This window comes from Orbicella franksi, chromosome 3, assembly GCF_964199315.1.
Source record: "Orbicella franksi chromosome 3, jaOrbFran1.1, whole genome shotgun sequence".
NCBI lineage: Eukaryota > Metazoa > Cnidaria > Anthozoa > Scleractinia > Merulinidae > Orbicella > Orbicella franksi.
The window spans coordinates 10,185,712-10,202,581 of record NC_138147.1 but is presented as its reverse complement, the minus strand read 5'-3'; the positions used below and the strand labels follow the sequence as shown (position 1 = coordinate 10,202,581).

Genomic DNA, 16,870 nt, shown 5'->3' with positions numbered 1-16,870 from the left:
ATTTCACTAGCTGACTTTCAACCTCTGTCTATTGCTAAAATCAACATTTTGCATCAAAAACCGAGGTTTTACAGACAGATATATCATAGTGTCAAAGTCCATGCCAGTGAAGTCAGTGAAGAGGTTCGCTGTATAAAATACGATTTGTTGATACGTTGCGAGACGACTAAGGCCAGTGAAATATAGCTGTTCCCACGGTTAACATCCTAAAGCCAAGGCGATTTAAAAGTCGTATTCGTGAACATATAAAATAAACTATAAACCATGAGGTAGTCTTTTTGCGTTCGAAGAACTCATTCCTAATTTCGTGTGGTAACCTGTCTACATACTGGGTGTCCTGCGCATACAAGGGGGAATTTGGGCGGAACCAAATAGCCTCGCTTCCATTTCACTGACCTCGATTTAATGCGCATAGACACGTGGACAGCAAATAGCCTGATCAGCCATTGTAGTCAGCAGTCATAACCTATGATCAAAAAATAAATCTACCGAGTTGTATAACTCGGCGGCAAGTGCGCCACAAAAAAAAAGTGCTCGGTCTATTCTTGATTGGTTCTTCTTCAGATGGAATGACACAGAGGCTAGGTGTGGGAAGTTTCTAAGCTAATTCCTTAGCTTAATAATGGAAAACCTAAGCAAATGGGGTTGCTTTCGACACTCAAGTAAATCCCGCCGTGATCTCCCTTTGTGTCCTTTATGACGTTTTATTCTTCCTGTTGTTGTTGTTGTTTTACTGGTTATGGTGTCTTTTGTGTCTAGCTTGGTTTCGTTTAAAGCTAAGGTGGAGATTTTATATATAAACAAATATGATCAATAATTTTCTCAGAATTCTCAAATTCGCCTGCGAATTTTGACAAGCAGCGATTAATCTATTCACGGTCACATATAAATAGTGCTAAATTTGGATTTGAAGGAGCAAGATACATAAATTGTATTTAATTATCCGTCGTGAGAAAGCACTTATCCATGTCTGGAGCAGTCTAGAAAAATTGTATCTAGGGAGCTCGCGTTCTCTGAATAGCCTTGAATTTTTTAGTGAAGCTTTTGAAAGTAACTGTGCTATTTTATCTTTTGAGAAAATATGCCTTACTGAAAATGCCAGCTCTACAAAGCACTTGCCTAGTAGTGTAGTGAATTTGTAATACACATACACATGCCTGTGACGTTTGCAACTTCTTCATCCCGCTTTCGATCTGTTTCCTTTCAAATGTTTTAAACTGTTCAGTAAAGCGAAATTGAGATGAATACCCTCTGCGACCAGGGTACTTGGACCAAATTAGAAAAAAAAGTTGCAAACTCTTTCATTCAATGAGATCAGTGTTGTCTGTTTATATACTGTATTAGGCAGTGTTTCTGTTTCCCTAGATTTTATCTAAGCCCTTAAAGACGCACAATATACAAGCACGCTTTCAGTGGAAAGTTCTAGAGTGGATGAACCACGTTGTCCTCAAGCACTTAACTGAAGGACTTTCGCGCAAATTACCTCTACGCATCCTTACTGCGCGAGCAACTCATGCCGCGATATAACCCCACGTCATGCGCCGAGCGCCACACAAAGAAAAATACGTGACATGTAAGTGTTACAAGAAAGTTATCGCTGTTAGAGAAATAAACGAAACAACATAGGGACTGTTATGTTAATGAAAATAACTGTGAATCGAATTTAGTTCGTTAGTCGCACAGAAACTTTTCATAATTCTAACTACTTCGGCCTTAACGTCTTTTTGGCGGATGGTGTCGAATTTTCCACTAACAACATAGTGCTAAATGGCAATCTTTCATGGAAAATTATTATTCCAATGAAGCAAATACAAATATATACTTATATGGAAATGGAAAAAAAGTTCAGGTTTCTTAATTTCTTACCTTTGTCAGTACTCTTTTCATCGCTGCACTTGCTCTCTTTCTAGAGTTGAAATTCCCACCAGTGCATCTCCCAAAAACGCACGGAGGTCGTCGTATTTGTCGGGGGAAAGCATTCTCACCTAAACTAACTGTTTTGACAGAACTTAAAAAATTTAAAATTAGAACAAACAAAACTAAGCAAACAGTTACTCTTAGACTCGTTTTCTTCATCGTAGACCTATAACTTTTCTTCTTGTCTATGTGTTGATCGTATTGAGTGCACGCTGGTCTGTGAAAAATGAATTATTTCATCGCCAGCAGATTCGACGTCGTTTATAAGAACAAAAATTAATGCAATTATTCATTAAGCCGATTTATTAATCGCACGTTAATGTGCGGAAGTTAATGTAGGGTTTGAAAAATTGAAAGGAAGTCAATAAGTAGCGGTGAAACCTTCCTGTCCGTGAATTAACTTTCAAGTCTTTGCGCGTGTGGAACCAGGAATAAGTATATCCCAACAGGAGCCTTTTTGGAGACAAAAAAAAAAAAAAACACAGGACAGGTTTTTACACGTTTGTGATCTTGAAATGGAATTCGAAGTGCATTTTAGATTGCCGTGAGATAACTTGCTCTCGAAAGATTGACTAACTTCTACAGGACTGAACAAAATGTCAGTTCCGCGATTAGACATATATCTAATTTCGCCATATTACGTATTCACCGCCTTGCCACAATAGGCAAATAATTTGTTTAATCGGGCATCAAAGGTTTGTGATAGGCACGCGTTTCCTTGCTAACAACCCAATTTGCGCTTATAAACACGAGTCGGTCTCCAAATTGTCAACGTGTGAACTTTATCGTATTTTCCTTAACCGCCTACGGAATTCTATCATCAAAGCTTGTGGTAGGACAAATGAAAGTGTTTGCTTGGCTCTTTACGTTGTTTTTAATGAGAACCGACCTAAAGTAAGTTAATGCTGATTAAAAGGAACAAAAGGAATCCTTCATTGACCGGCTTTGGGTCTTCGGTATCCTCAAGCGATATAAATCGAGAAATCATGAAAATGACTTCAGTTCCGAAACTTGGAATTTTAAAAAGAAACTTGATAACACGCTTCTTAAAAGCAGTTTATACAAAACAAAGTCAACTACAGGATGGAACGGCGGGGCGAAATACTAAGAAACCAAGAGTTACACCGTTTTTATGTTTGCCGGTAAATAAAAGGCTTATCAAATGGCTCTTTACTTGTTGGTTTTGCTTTGACGTTAACGCGTGGGACCATACATCAACAGGGCAATAATACGATCTAGGAGTAAACACCTACGTTAAAACGCAGGCAAACTTTAATATCTTATTTAAAAAATAAATTCTCGGAAAATATTCATACACGTTTCTCCCCTAGATGGTTTAAACAACAATACCAAAGGTGTTCTCTCTTTTCAGACTTCATTGAACGATTTTAATGTTATTTTCGTAGACAAGCAAGTTAAATTGTCGTAATATCTGAAATTCTTTCTTTTTTTTTTAATTTTTTTGATTTATTTTGTGGTTTTTTTTTGGACCTCTTCTTTACGCCTAACTTTGCCAAATTTCTTTTCCTCTGATGGGCGATTTCCAAAACATAGCATGAGAAAACACTTGGTGGCATTGTATAAATGCATGATGTTTTTTATAACAGAATCCCATTCATAAACTTTGTGAGAATAAAAATTGCCTCTCAAAAACTGGTAGTTTCCGGCGGGCTTCATTTCATTCCGACTAATCTCTTGAATTGTGAGCTCAGTAGAAAGTTTTACAGTTATTTAACTCATGAAACAAAAAAAGAAATCCGAGGTCATGGAAGAATTGTAATTTTGTTAACAGTGTTTCCGTAGTCAACTACCAAATTGCTTTGTTATACCTCCCAACTCAAATACGTTTTCCGATTGGAGGAAAAAGGTGTCACGTGTCGTGGGTCAAAACTCACTAACTCCCTGGGCAACAACAACAACGTTTGAAACAACAACATGAACTTTTGACTCGCACGTAACCAGATCGTGCTCCCTGAAACTGCGGCAAGTTTTTGAGCCAGCCGGCGTAAAGCAAAAGATCTCTTCGCAGTTTTTTTCTACTTTTGAGTTATGAGGTATAACTAAACACTTAATGACTGGCCCCGCGGGAAACAGTGAGTTTTACTTCCCCTCGACCTCAACATTGAGGGTCTGGGGGAAACAAAACTCACTGTTTCCCTTGGGGCCAGTCATTAAGTGCTTATTCAATTTACCTAGGACAAGGTGTGCCAGGATGAATGCGGACACAACACCCGAGGTCAACGTTTTGTCGCTGTGAGGTAAAGAATGAAATTCAGAGTAAAATTCAGCGTAAAGTTGACTACACATGGGATCTTTTGAGATATCTGTTGATATAATTTAAGTTGCGTACGCTTTTACCCAGTATTTAAGGTTTGTTCGTAACCAGAACGAGACGAAATGATGTCTTAAGAAAGAGGAAAAATTGTTCCTGCTGTTTGGTGAGAGTTGTACATATAATAGGTGTAAGTAGTTCTCACTACAACAGAAGACCCAACTTACATTCCAGTTTACTTGATACTTTTAGGGTTCTTCGCATCCTATTTCAAAATCGTTGAGCGAGACTTAGAAACTAGAAACTAAGACCTAGACCTAGGTCATAGACCTAGAAACTAAGGAAGGCCTCACCAGTTAGCTTTTACAATATCAAAGTAAAATGCTGTTTTTTTGTTAGGATCATTTAATTCAAGGGAATTCACCTCCAGCAAGGTAAAAACAGCTACACAGTTTCGTCACTAGGGTATATTTAGCGGGAAAAATCACAATAGCTGAGCATGATAAAAGAAGTTCCCATTTACACTGTGTTTACGCTTCACAACGAAATTAAGTCGCGCCTATGACAGGTGAAAATTAACAGCAAATTACATATATGGTATTCTTGCTACTTAACGCTCATTGAATCCGGTCTGCTTTGAGAGGTTAAATTTGAATCTCACAAATTGTAATTAATTAGATTTCATTTTCGTCTCCGTTTTACCTGCTTCTTTGTTCCATTCTTCTTGAAAACCACGAATTTGTACATTACACATTTTCTAGATTTCTGATTGGCGGGACGGAAAGGTCGCGTACAGATCTTCCGTTTCTTTGTTTCCCTTGAAATGGTTTCAAATTTTCTTGTTGAAATATAAAAGCGCAAGCTAGTTTGAATAGAGGATCGACTATTGAAAGGATAAAAACGTACATAAAATACTCTGGAATAAAATCCCCATGGTTTCGTTAAAGTTGTAAAAATACTTCAGGTAAAAAACATGGAACGTTTTGTTGTGTTTGTACATTGGGCCTACGCTGAACCTCAATCGATAAAAAAAAATTAAGCTGCTTTCCATATTTTCACTAGCTATAAATTTAGACTTGGGACTATATATTAATAATGCTTCAAAGCAGACGATGCTCTCGAAATGTCTAGCCTCGCTTTTTAAGAACAAAATTAAAGCTGTCTTACAATTTATTGTTTCTTACTGCAACCGGAAATGAAGTGAGCGGCAGTTAGTAAAACTGACCTGATTGTGAAAATACCCAAATTTATGATTAAAAAAGCAAAAATATGTTTTGAGTCTAGAGCGTTTCAGTCGCATACTTCTAACGTACTGTTGATTTTTGAAGCTGGTGGTACATCAAAACATATTTTCCTCAAGGTAACCAACGTCGTGGAAGTCATATTGGTGCTCCAAGTCTTAAGGAGAAGTAAACTTTCATTTCATTGGAGCATGCCCCGCAAAGAGATTAGTTTTACACAGCGTCAGTATAAAAAATCAACAAATTGAACTTCCGTCATAGTTTTTTTTACCTCATGTCTGAAAGCTGAGAATAAAAATGACAATATAAATGATCAGCGGTTTCTTTAATTGTTATTATTATTATTATTATTATTATTATTATTATTAATTATTATCATTACTAGTATCTTTATTTTCACAAACTGGACCAGAGCACAAGCAAAAACCTCACCTTGTTCATATCAATTCTCGAGAACTTTAGAACTATCTTTAGAGCTAGATTTAATCTTCGATTCAAATCCCAAAAAGGAATGATATCGGTTTCCTTGCTTTTCATTGTACGCGTCAATTTTGCTCCTGATCTGCAACTTTATTAAATGAGGACAAAGCAAGATTTGTGAGAACTTCTTGTCCTCTGATCTGAAATGTTTAATTTGTTGAACAGCGCATGCAAGTCAAACATCTCTGTCAATATATCCAGTTTTGATTGATATTAAGGGGAGGTTGAGAATTTACCGAAGCAAATCTTTTCAAATGGCGCAGAACTGCAAAAATAGTTATCCTTGTATTACAAGAATTTATCTGAGAGTCTAAGCTCGTCATCTTTTGGAATCTAATAATACTGAAGAACGCTTTTGTTTCGCAAGTTTTTAGCACGGCAAGAACACCAACAATTCGTTGAATCTTGCGTTTTGTGAGGGGCAACGCTTCAACTGCAATCAATATATCCAAGAGCCATAATCGGGGACGGAGACCGTAAGCGCGAGTTTAAATCCCTTATTTGATTTGGTTTAATCTTTAAAGTCACACTAGGTGGCTCGTCACGCGCTCTTAAGTTGTCTCACGTTTCCATACGGAAATGTTGCGCTAGGCATCTATTATGTAATTCAATATAATTTAGGAAAAAAGGACTGATCAGTTTTCGCAAGCACTCGTGCTCCGAAGGAAAGAAATTACTTCTTATTAGTTAGTCATATCGAAGGAAGGAAAGGTTCCATTGATGTCAACTCTCGCCAGATCCGGCAATAACGTAAGTCTGATTTACCTGCAATATTTCTTAAGCTATTTGCTCGGCTCTAATTTCGTAAATCAATTGTTTTTAGTTTCACGATACGATACAACAATAAAGAAGGCGTTTCAAAAGAAGTTTGGTACGAAATAGGTCGTGTCTATCCGTGGATTTTGTGCGGTCCAGCTAGCGGTGGACAGGCGCCGCTATAGACAATAATTCTATTTTTAGAACAAATTGCGCCATCGCCTGCGGCACACGCGCGTACATGCTGCGAGGAATTCTGCGAATGTCGCGCGGGGGAAATGACGTCCGAAATTCCCGAAATTTTTCATGTTTTTGGCCCACAACTCAACGCGTTTACGTCTGTTGGAATTTTGCTTAATTAAGTATTTTCGTCGTAAGCTGCTCCAGTTTGAGTGAAGTAAGACCGTGTCGAATTTATGTATGTTCCACTTTAAGCTTATATATATCGCTGACCAAGTTGTGTTCCGACGGATGCTTCTTTTACATGAGCTGTACATTACCCCACTTTAAATTTCACATATGTTGAAGATTAACAGCTTTTCCATTACACAGCAAAACACTAGCTGGATATATTTAGATATAGCAGAGCTTCAGGACTTCATGGTTTCCTAGCTCCTCTTACCACACGCCTGTAAAAAGCTTGACCACATTTTCTTGTTGTCTCATAGTCATCATTCCCCAGCCAAAGGTTACCAGTTAAAACTGTACTTAGTAAATTGTGAGGTTCAGTTAGTTTCACTCCTTACACTGGTTTCTCCCGTCAAATGACGAGACCATTTTAGCCAAGGAAAGCCATCAGTGTAATCCATTAGAATCAGACAATTATTGGCTGTATTGATTACACTCTAAGTACCAGGTTGGGTAGGAAACAATGAAATGTACTTTTCAATGTCAACATGACCTAAAAACACTTCTCCAGATTCATTGAATTCTAGTAAGACCAATTTGTTTCAGTAATTCTTGGCGGGTGTCATTCAGATGACCAAAAATCTCATCCTTACTTAAAATTGGATTGATGCCAATGGGCCCTTCCAATTTTTTCCCCCACTTGTTTCTCTGTACATTTTGTGTTTCTTTTTGCCAATCGTAAGTGACCTCACAATTCCACAAGAAAATTCCGTAAATGCCGAGTGCTGTTTTCTAAAAACACAAGGCATAACAACATCCTTGAAAAAAGAACCATGGTCAATTTCGAGGGGCTAGTCGCAAGAATAAGGTTTGTTCTTTTGAACTATTTCAGTTAACACTTGCCTCTGATTATAGAAACCAGTGCTTGGTGAGGGCTCTGGACAAAACAGCGCTTGAAGTTCTGGGTAGTGCATGGACAGTTCATTTCTGAACTTGCATAATTTGCTGTGAAAATCGCGAGTTCCAACAGTTCCGTGCGGTACAAAGTCGACGGGTGACACAATTTTGGCAATCCTTGGTAAAACTAAATCCACAAGTTCTTCATCGTTCAGACAGTTCAGCAGCTCGCTGACCCTTTGCTTCCTTGAATAAGGATTACTCTCGTCTAGAAATTTTTCTGCGCATTGTCTAAATGAAACCCGTTTCCGGGAGGTTGGCAAGCTACCCGGTTTGTGCTCCGAACAAAGACGAAGATGTTCGTTTAAACTCTTTTTTTTTGTAAAATCTACCAGTTTTGAAATGGGCAATGAAGACGAATTACTGACTCGGCGTTAAGCACATTTTCCTTAGCTCGACAAGACATCCAAACAAACAATAAAAAGCCATAATAAAAACAATTAGCCGGCAAAAGAAACAATACTTAAGTACTTTAAATGTTGGATGTCGCCGCGTCAAAATGCCCGCAAGAATTGTGCCACCCGCGACAATGGAACTGACTTCGAGAGAGCAACGAAGGCTCCATCAAAACTTCTTTAAAATCAGCAAACAAAAAAATAAAATTAAGACAAACACACCATTCCCAAAAATCAATAACAGCTTTACCTACGAGTAACATTTACTGTTGATAAAGCCAATGTCCAGTACATAACAAAGAAATGAACAAGCTAACTTCATACAACGCAGGAGTACATCGAGCTTACGTTTTGGATTGTCTGCAACGCTCCTCGCCAAAAGCTGTCAAAGCATTCAACAACGCAGAGTTTCTCTTCTTGGCAATAACTGCATTGTACAAGCTACCCAGTGACGAGTCTTCTCACTCGTTGATGGCGAAGTATTTTTAAAACATCGAGCTCACATCACGCCGACCAGCCGCCATGATTCGAAAACAGATTAAATTGGTGCGCGCATTTGTTTATGGGATACGGCATTAAAATTTCTTTCCCCAGGCCCCCGCAATGACGTCACAGATCACCTGGATCCGTTAATTAATCTACTCAGTCTATCCCAGACTTCCTGAAACGCTGGGTTAGCTCCCAGTCTCTCCGATGACTCCGAGATAGACGGAGAATAAGCCAGCACTCCTGTTACAAGTGGTAAATACCGATGTATTAGCAATCTGTTTCCCACAGTTATCCGCTGGTCGAGTCAACAATAAAGTAAATCCAGAAAATCAGGTTGATGATGAGAAATGTCAGTGGAAACAGAACTCTACTGCGGCTGTCAATCTTCTGTACATTGACATCTTGATCGGAAAATGCCTTGATTTTTTCGCGCAGGGAAGACACTTGTCTTTGTAAGTATTTTGTTTTTGGATCACTGCTTTCCGTTTGACCTTTGTACCCGGCGTCACTCTGAAACGATAAAATGTCACGCTCAAAACAAGTACCAACTAGTAACATAAATGATAAAAGATAAAATATAGTATAAGTTGTACGTAGTTTTTTGTCTATTAATCCGAAGAACCAATAATAGCTTTCTGATCTTAGGAACAGTTACCGACAAATCATGGTCTCTTGTTTACGACGGTACTTCATGCTAAAATAATTGACCATTTTGTTTTCTTAATTAAATGTCGACCAAGACAAAGTAACTTTCTACATATCATACAAAAACAAGACATGTTTTTTACCTTGATAATCTCTTGCCGAAAATATATACCCACTGAAATTTTCTTGAATTTAAATCTAAATTTCCTGAGCAAAACATTAACACTGCTCATGATCAAGCTATTTTCAAAAGACCCGAGAAACACTGGACTTTCTGTGTCCAATTTACCTTGTGAACTATATAGGCAAATCAGACCATTAGCAATAATCGGCCTATAGACCATTTTTAGTGTGATGGTACTATGGCATATATGGGAACGATAATGCCAATTTGTAGCGTGAAAAATAGTTTTACAATGGAAACAATGTATTTGTATCGAAAAGCTCATTTTAGTCAAGGTTTATTCTTCCACACTAATATTACAAAATCATATGATCTGCCAAAAATGCTCATATCCAATGAAATGAATGCACACCATACCCCGCGTTCCACGTCGATAGATCTCAGAGCGTTATTACGTTTCTCTCGCTTTCTTGCCTCTAAGCTTTCGTGGAAGTTAATTACAGCGAACTCTACCAGTGCCCCAAACACATACACGAGGCACAACATCAATATCCAGTCACTGTACTTTGTGTATGTCACTCGTGGCAGAGAATTCCGCACTGCCGCAGTCAAGGTGATCATGGTAAGAACCTGCTAAAAGAACTAAGTTTTACACGAGCATAATAAAATGAAATCGGTCATACATACGTCATCATGATGTGTTTATTTGCTGGACTATGATAAACTAATGCTTCAAGTTGAAGTTTCTTCGAAATCAGGTGAAGTGGGAAGGCAGTGACCACTTTGAGGAAAGGTGTGTAATTGAATATGATTGGTATTTCATTTGCGAAACAAGTTTCAATTATCGTTTAGAACCCAAAGTACCCATTAACTAACCAATAAACTTAGTATTTCCATTGATTGTATTACCACGTTATCACTTTTCAATTAGTCTAAAATGGACTGTAAATTATGAACAGTTTGCACGCTGACCTGTACTGTTTGTTTGTTTGTTTGTTTGTTTGTTTGTTGTTTATACTGGTCAATGCGTTGAGCTACACCTACAATCCTGGCCAAAAGTCCTTGGCACACATTTCAAAATGCCAACTGGTGGAGCATTATTTTGAAGTGGAAAGCCCGATATTCAGGCCCCTCTCGCCCAAAGTAGTGCCGGAATAGTGGGTCTATTTTGGATGAATCAACATCAGCATTGTGTTGGGGTTTGGGGAGGGGGAGGAGGAGGGGATCAGAGAGATCGAATGTTGATAAAAGTTCCGAGACTTTTGATCAGGATTGTAGCCAGCACTCTCGGACGAAGACTACAGGATAATCGAGATCTCAATCGTGCATTAAGTTGATTGTATTAAAGAGCCCGACCGTTGTGATGCAGAGGGCCACTCTTGCCGGTGCTGCTTTGTAGTTGATCCAAAAGGAAACCCAGGACAAGGCCACGATCATGATGGACGGGATGTACGTCTCCGTTATGAACAGACTTAGTCTCCTTTTGAACGTGAACATCAAACTGAGTCTCGAAAAGTTCCCTAAACAATTGATAACATCAACAACAATGCTTTATCTACTCTAGACACTTAATACACATTTGCAAAGAAAATTACAGTCACTTACAATAACTTAGGGAAAAGATATGTGCTTAAAGTCGAGCCAGGGGGATAAATGAACCCGTGCGGTTTCCGAGTTATCCCCTAACTATGCCCTCATAGAGTCATAGTTAGCCTTAATATAAGAGCATGCAAAGTGGAATGCCTAGATCTGTTGTGCAAGTACCTCTTCCTATCGGAGTTTGAGTTGTAAGTTACCGACCGAGCTTTTTCCCGCTCAATTTATTGCTCAAGCGCGAAGCACGCGTGCCATAAAGTCGAAGGCCAGGGAAAAAAGAGGATCCTTAACTTAAAGAAGGGACCAATTAGAAGAGGTGCCATTGGTAGCCATTTTATGGCTACTTCACCATTTGGGAACCATTTTTCACGATTTAATTTAATTGTGATTGAATTGGACTTCTGATTCTTGGAAAAGCAAATTAAACTTTGAAATACCTGACCTAAATGCGTGTGGTTTTGCCTTGATACTTTTTTTTGGTTTGTTTTCTTTTCATGCTGACGCTGAACGTCATTCAAATATCAGCAAATATTATTTATCGACCAACAATTCTTTCCTGTTTTGCTACCATCTTCCTGGAAAAGCATTCCGATTAATTTTTTTTACAAATGCCAGTATTTACCTACGGAGTAGGTATTAGTTTTTTCAGATGCTTCGATACCGACTAGATCCATTTGTGGAAGGGAGATATCTGTGGATGTTTCCACAGACTTCACGTGACCTCGTTTCCAGGTGTACTTGGCATCGGTTTCCGAATAGGAATCTGATCGACGTTAAAAAAATGATAACACAAAATTCGTTAATACTACTGGGATGAAAACTGAAAAAGGAAACACATCTACAAATATATTACTTTTTCTTAGTAACATTACCATTCTGCCGTTAATTCTTGTAAATACGTATATATTTTGATGATCTTTTTTCTCACGTAGTTTGAAGTCATAATTGCATATAAATCAATTCTTGTTTTATGCTCCCAATATAACATTAACTTACAGCTCATAATGTTCAGCACACATCTCTGAGTGTCCATGGGATACTTGCGTAGGTTCATGCGGCAAACTCCTGTCAATGAAATCCTAAAAAACATGCGAAGCTATTTTTTATTAGTGGAGGTAATATATCAAACACTAAAGACCGTGTTTGACCACATTTCCAAACAATGAGGAGAAAATTGAAAATGCGACGCGTAGCGGAGTATTTTTGACGAAGTTCAAGGTGTTTGGAAAAGTGGTCAAACACTTTTTTTCGTGTTTGATATATCTTCTCAATCGAAACTAAAAAGTCGTGAAAATTCGTTCTAAAACCGTTATGCTCATGATTTCCTTTATTTTAACTCAATGAATTATTAAGGAGATTGAGAAGAGGTATTAATTAAAAATCATTCTTGAAAACTCGAAATTCTTGGCTGACTTACATTTTGCTTACTATAGACTAAGAGTATCGATAAAAGCAGAGGTATATTCTGGCTATATAAGACGGGTGTCATCAGCTCTCTCTTCAAACATGTTCGTTGTTTGTCCCCTGGTTAGTGCTGCTTACCTTATACTAAAGAAAACTGTTCCATTAGGCAAAAATATGAGCACATAGTTTTTCTTGGTAACTTCGTGAAAGCTTGACTTCTTCTCACTGTTGAAGTATGTATCTGGAATCCAAATTTTATCCAGTATGTCTCCCTGTGCAACAATCTGATTTGAGCCGTTGAACCTAAGCCGGGGATCTTCCCAAGTTTGCCGCAGATATATTGTCATCCTGTAATCCTAGGTTTAATAAATGAAAATAGGTTGGTGAGAAAACATTTATGTTCCTTTGGTTGGAAGTCATCGTTCGCGAATAGTAAAAGGTGTGCAGAGGAGGGCGAAACGTGAGCCACCAATCAAGGCGTGCTGCACTGCATCCAGGGAGGAGGGGGGGGGGGGTAGCAGGACAGGGTAATGGAATAAAGGAGGAGAGGTTTATTAATTTCACGAGAAGGAGGAAGGGAAGAACGCTAAGGAGAGGAAAGAGTAAGAGAAGGAGAAATAGGAGCGGATGACGGGGGGGGAGGGGGGGAATAGGGTGAAGGAGGAGCAGAATGTTAATAATTACACTTTTTTTGAGTCATTGAGCTCCTCCACTCTAAGTCCATTACGCCAACAAGAATTGGTTTGGTCGTTGCCCGGAACTTCGTCTAGCTATGCTTCGAAACTTTCTTTTTCTTTTTCTCAACCAAACTCGTGAGCTCCCATTTTTTTCTTCGAGTATCAACACCAAGAGTTTTACTAACTTCTGAATGCAGTTGAGGCTTTTCAGCTTTGATAACAAAAAATATGTGTATATTTCTGTAAAGCTCATGAAACCAAGAACAGATACGCCCTAGGCCTTACCATGTTGGTAACAGAAATTTCTCCTATGTCTACGACGTACACGTCGATATACACGGTGACCGGTCTTCCTGAAAAGTAAAAAAACACACAGCACCGTTTTTGATGTGTGGACGATTTTACATGACAGAATGCACCAGGAATGTGGGGGAAGAAATACCCCAGACCTGCTACTCAGAATTTCGAAATGGCTCATGGTACTGAGACGTTCAGTAGCTAGCTCTGGTCGTTCATCCATCACCAGAAGTTTAATGTGTCAGCTGTTTTTCTGCGTCACTTTTCGTTGTCATAGTAACCTCTTCTTTACTCAAGGCTGAGCCAAACTTCATTTTTGTTTTCACCGAATACTTTTTTTTCAATTTTCTACCACAGAATTGAACTACCACCTTTTGCATTTCATTATCACTTTGGATTTGCTTTCCAAAAATCCATGTAAGAATGAAATCCAAGATGGCGGATTCAAGATGACGGACTTGATGACGTCAAGTGTCGTCACAAGACACATGACCGATCATAACTATCTCATCTCGTAAAACAGGCAGATGATTGCTTATCAAAAGCATAATTTCTATTTGTGTAATTACAACGAAAACTCAAAGGAGTTCCATTGTTCAAAGGAGTGTGTAATTTGTATATGTGATAGGACTACATGCTGCCCAATTTGGAAAGATAATTGGATGAGAAAAATGCCGAGGACTGCCAAATTGGAAGAGGCCGTAGGGATTTTTCTCTTCCAATTATGTTCAAATTGGCCAAGCATGTAGTCCTGTTACCTATTAATTATATAGCATCCAAAAACAGATGAACAAGGCAAATATTTGACCTTTTAAAGTACAGTAAAATTTGAAAATAGATATTTCTTTGAAAATCTGATGTTTATTGCAATCACACTTGAATCAATCACCTACATGCAGCATCATATTGGAGAAAACAGGAAAATACAAAACTAATTTCTTGTAACATAATAACGCTTTTGCAGAGTGCTTTCTAATTTCGCCAGACTGCCACTTGCGGTCTCGTGGTATGCTGTAACTCTTGCCGTTGTTCTTTAGATGGCGGTCTAAGGAGTCTTGCGTAACAGCAAGGCTATCTGGCTTGTATTCATCTCCGTTTTGCTTTCTTATCTCTGCATAAAATCGGCAAAGAACATCGTCATTCTCGTCTTCGGGAATCTCCTCAAGCTTTCTCAATTCGCTTCGCTCAGCTCGTCACAGGTCAAACACTTTAACCCGGGTTTTTGTGCTTCTTTGTGTGTTCTTTTTCTGATTATTCTCCCTCGTCTCGTGTAAATCAGTAGCATCTATCTCTGGAAACCTAGACTCCATTTGAAAGTTTGGGACGTCAAAAAGGTGGAGAGAAAAGTTTGGAAATTCCGCCATTATCAAAACATAATAAAACTTAGCGAGCTACAATCGCTCGCTGAAGTTTGATGGCAGTGATAATAGCTGCAACCTAATTGGAAAATACTCGGTTCTTTTATTTATCTTGACATTTTATTAGTTGATAAAATGTATCCAGATTTTTCTCAAATTGGACCATTTGTTCAAAGCTAAACTAAACGTTCGAGCAAAAACTATGCTATTTATTTTAAATTTGGACAGTTGGCAAGAATTAATAGAAATAGATCCGTTGGCAATATTGGATTTTGATCCAGCTATATATTTAGGGAACGTAAAATAGATAAATCACCCATCCTTAAAAAAAATAATAAGTTTCTGTGTTTACCTCCAAATTTTGGCCGCAGACGTTTGTCATAATTCTTCAACAACATATTCAAGGTCGCTGTGGCATTTCTCGTTCTCGCTTCCTCTGTTGCATGCCTAATTTGGTACCAGCAGGAACAAATGGTTAAAATAGATATAACGCCTACCACCATAACAAATAAATTCAGTTTCCCCCAATTTCGCGCTAACAACTGAAAACATGTTCAGTTTTCAGCTTTGTAAGCACTTTTGTGTAAAACGCCAAGTAAAGAAACAAGCAATCCAGAACACAGGAACAGGCGACGAAAGAAACAAATGCCAAATCATTAGTTTCATCTCATTTTTGGACATTTCTGTTCAGTTTTCACACTCTGGGTCAAAATAAGGAATTCACAAGAAATGTGACTTCATTTTAACAAGATTATATTCTCTTCGAAATGCAGTTTGATCGAAAGGTATACTGGATAGATTTCAGGCGAAAATATGAATACTCTTATTAAACCTCTCGAAAGTGGCTTTTCAGGAAACATTACGAATGAGAAAATCTGGGGCAGGTATTTGATCATCTTGCGATCGAGTACAAAAGATTTTTTTCTGGTTCTAACAGACCTTTATTCACTGCTTTAAGGCAGGGGTTAACATGAAGGCCATATTTTTGCTGGGTATTATGGTTTGAATGCAAATATCTCGTTCACGTTTCAAGCAGTGAAAAATCTCTCTGCTCAATTCACATAGCTACGTTTTGGGCTGTTTTGTAAATTTTTTGGTGTTTTTTGGGTATATTTGGTGATAAATAGTTTTTCTTAAAAGATTAGTAAAATTTATGGGAATAGGAAATTTTCAAGATTTGATGTTGTTTTAAAATTAGAATTTGAAGTTAGAAATTGGTAGACGTACTGGTGGTGTTCCAAACCCCTTTTTATCCTTTTAATCCCTCTTTAAACTTCCTAAAATTTCACTTAAATTCATGTGTACCCCCGCCTTAATATGAGTTCGTTTTAACTGACCGTAATGACGCGTAGAGATTTACTTGTACTGGAAAGAAAAGGGCAACATTCAAATCTGCTGAAATATTTGTTCAAATTGAAGAGGAAGGGTGACAAACTGCCACCTCATGGACAGGAGGATGTATAATTTGACTAGATTACAACACACTATTAGCGGCCAGTTTAACAACGAAATAATGCGAATCTGTTAAACCAATTGCAATAATCGCTATATCGATCAATGCATGTGTCTTGTTACTGTTACGCGATTTGCGATAAAAATACAGAGAAAGTACACTTACTCTTTAATATCTTCATCCGTTTGTGTTGCTGAGCCCGGAGCTAGAGAGCAGAGGGAACAAGCCAAGACAATTGCTTGGAGTATCATCTAGGAGTTGTCACTGCATCCGAACCTACAAAACGAAAATTAAAACCGGTATAGGATGTAAATCAAATATCAAGAGATTGTTCATCAAAAATGGATAGCGTTATCCCTGCCATTATGCGGTTTCATTGGCATCAGTAGTCTCTGGCGGTATTTTTTTTTCCAATTAAGGTTTTGAAAAATCTTGTCATAGAGGTGAAAGGGGCTGATATT

General features: G+C 38.2%; 1 protein-coding gene across 1 annotated transcript in view; it reads right to left on the bottom strand.

Annotated features, from left to right (window-relative positions):
- Positions 1–16,806, bottom strand: part of LOC145481178 (gamma-aminobutyric acid receptor subunit beta-3-like) — a 52,878-nt gene extending 36,072 nt beyond the window's left edge. The window contains exons 1-9 of the mRNA XM_081459603.1: positions 16,575–16,806; positions 15,309–15,403; positions 13,587–13,654; positions 12,763–12,980; positions 12,217–12,299; positions 11,843–11,983; positions 10,981–11,144; positions 10,042–10,254; positions 6,854–9,365 (exon numbers count right to left, since the gene is read on the bottom strand). Of these exons, the coding sequence (XP_081315729.1) occupies positions 9,144–9,365; positions 10,042–10,254; positions 10,981–11,144; positions 11,843–11,983; positions 12,217–12,299; positions 12,763–12,980; positions 13,587–13,654; positions 15,309–15,403; positions 16,575–16,660 (1,290 nt within the window). The 5' untranslated portion in view covers positions 16,661–16,806 and the 3' untranslated portion in view covers positions 6,854–9,143. The remainder of the gene's footprint in view (positions 1–6,853; positions 9,366–10,041; positions 10,255–10,980; positions 11,145–11,842; positions 11,984–12,216; positions 12,300–12,762; positions 12,981–13,586; positions 13,655–15,308; positions 15,404–16,574) is intronic.
- Between the last annotated feature and the right edge of the window lie 64 nt (positions 16,807–16,870).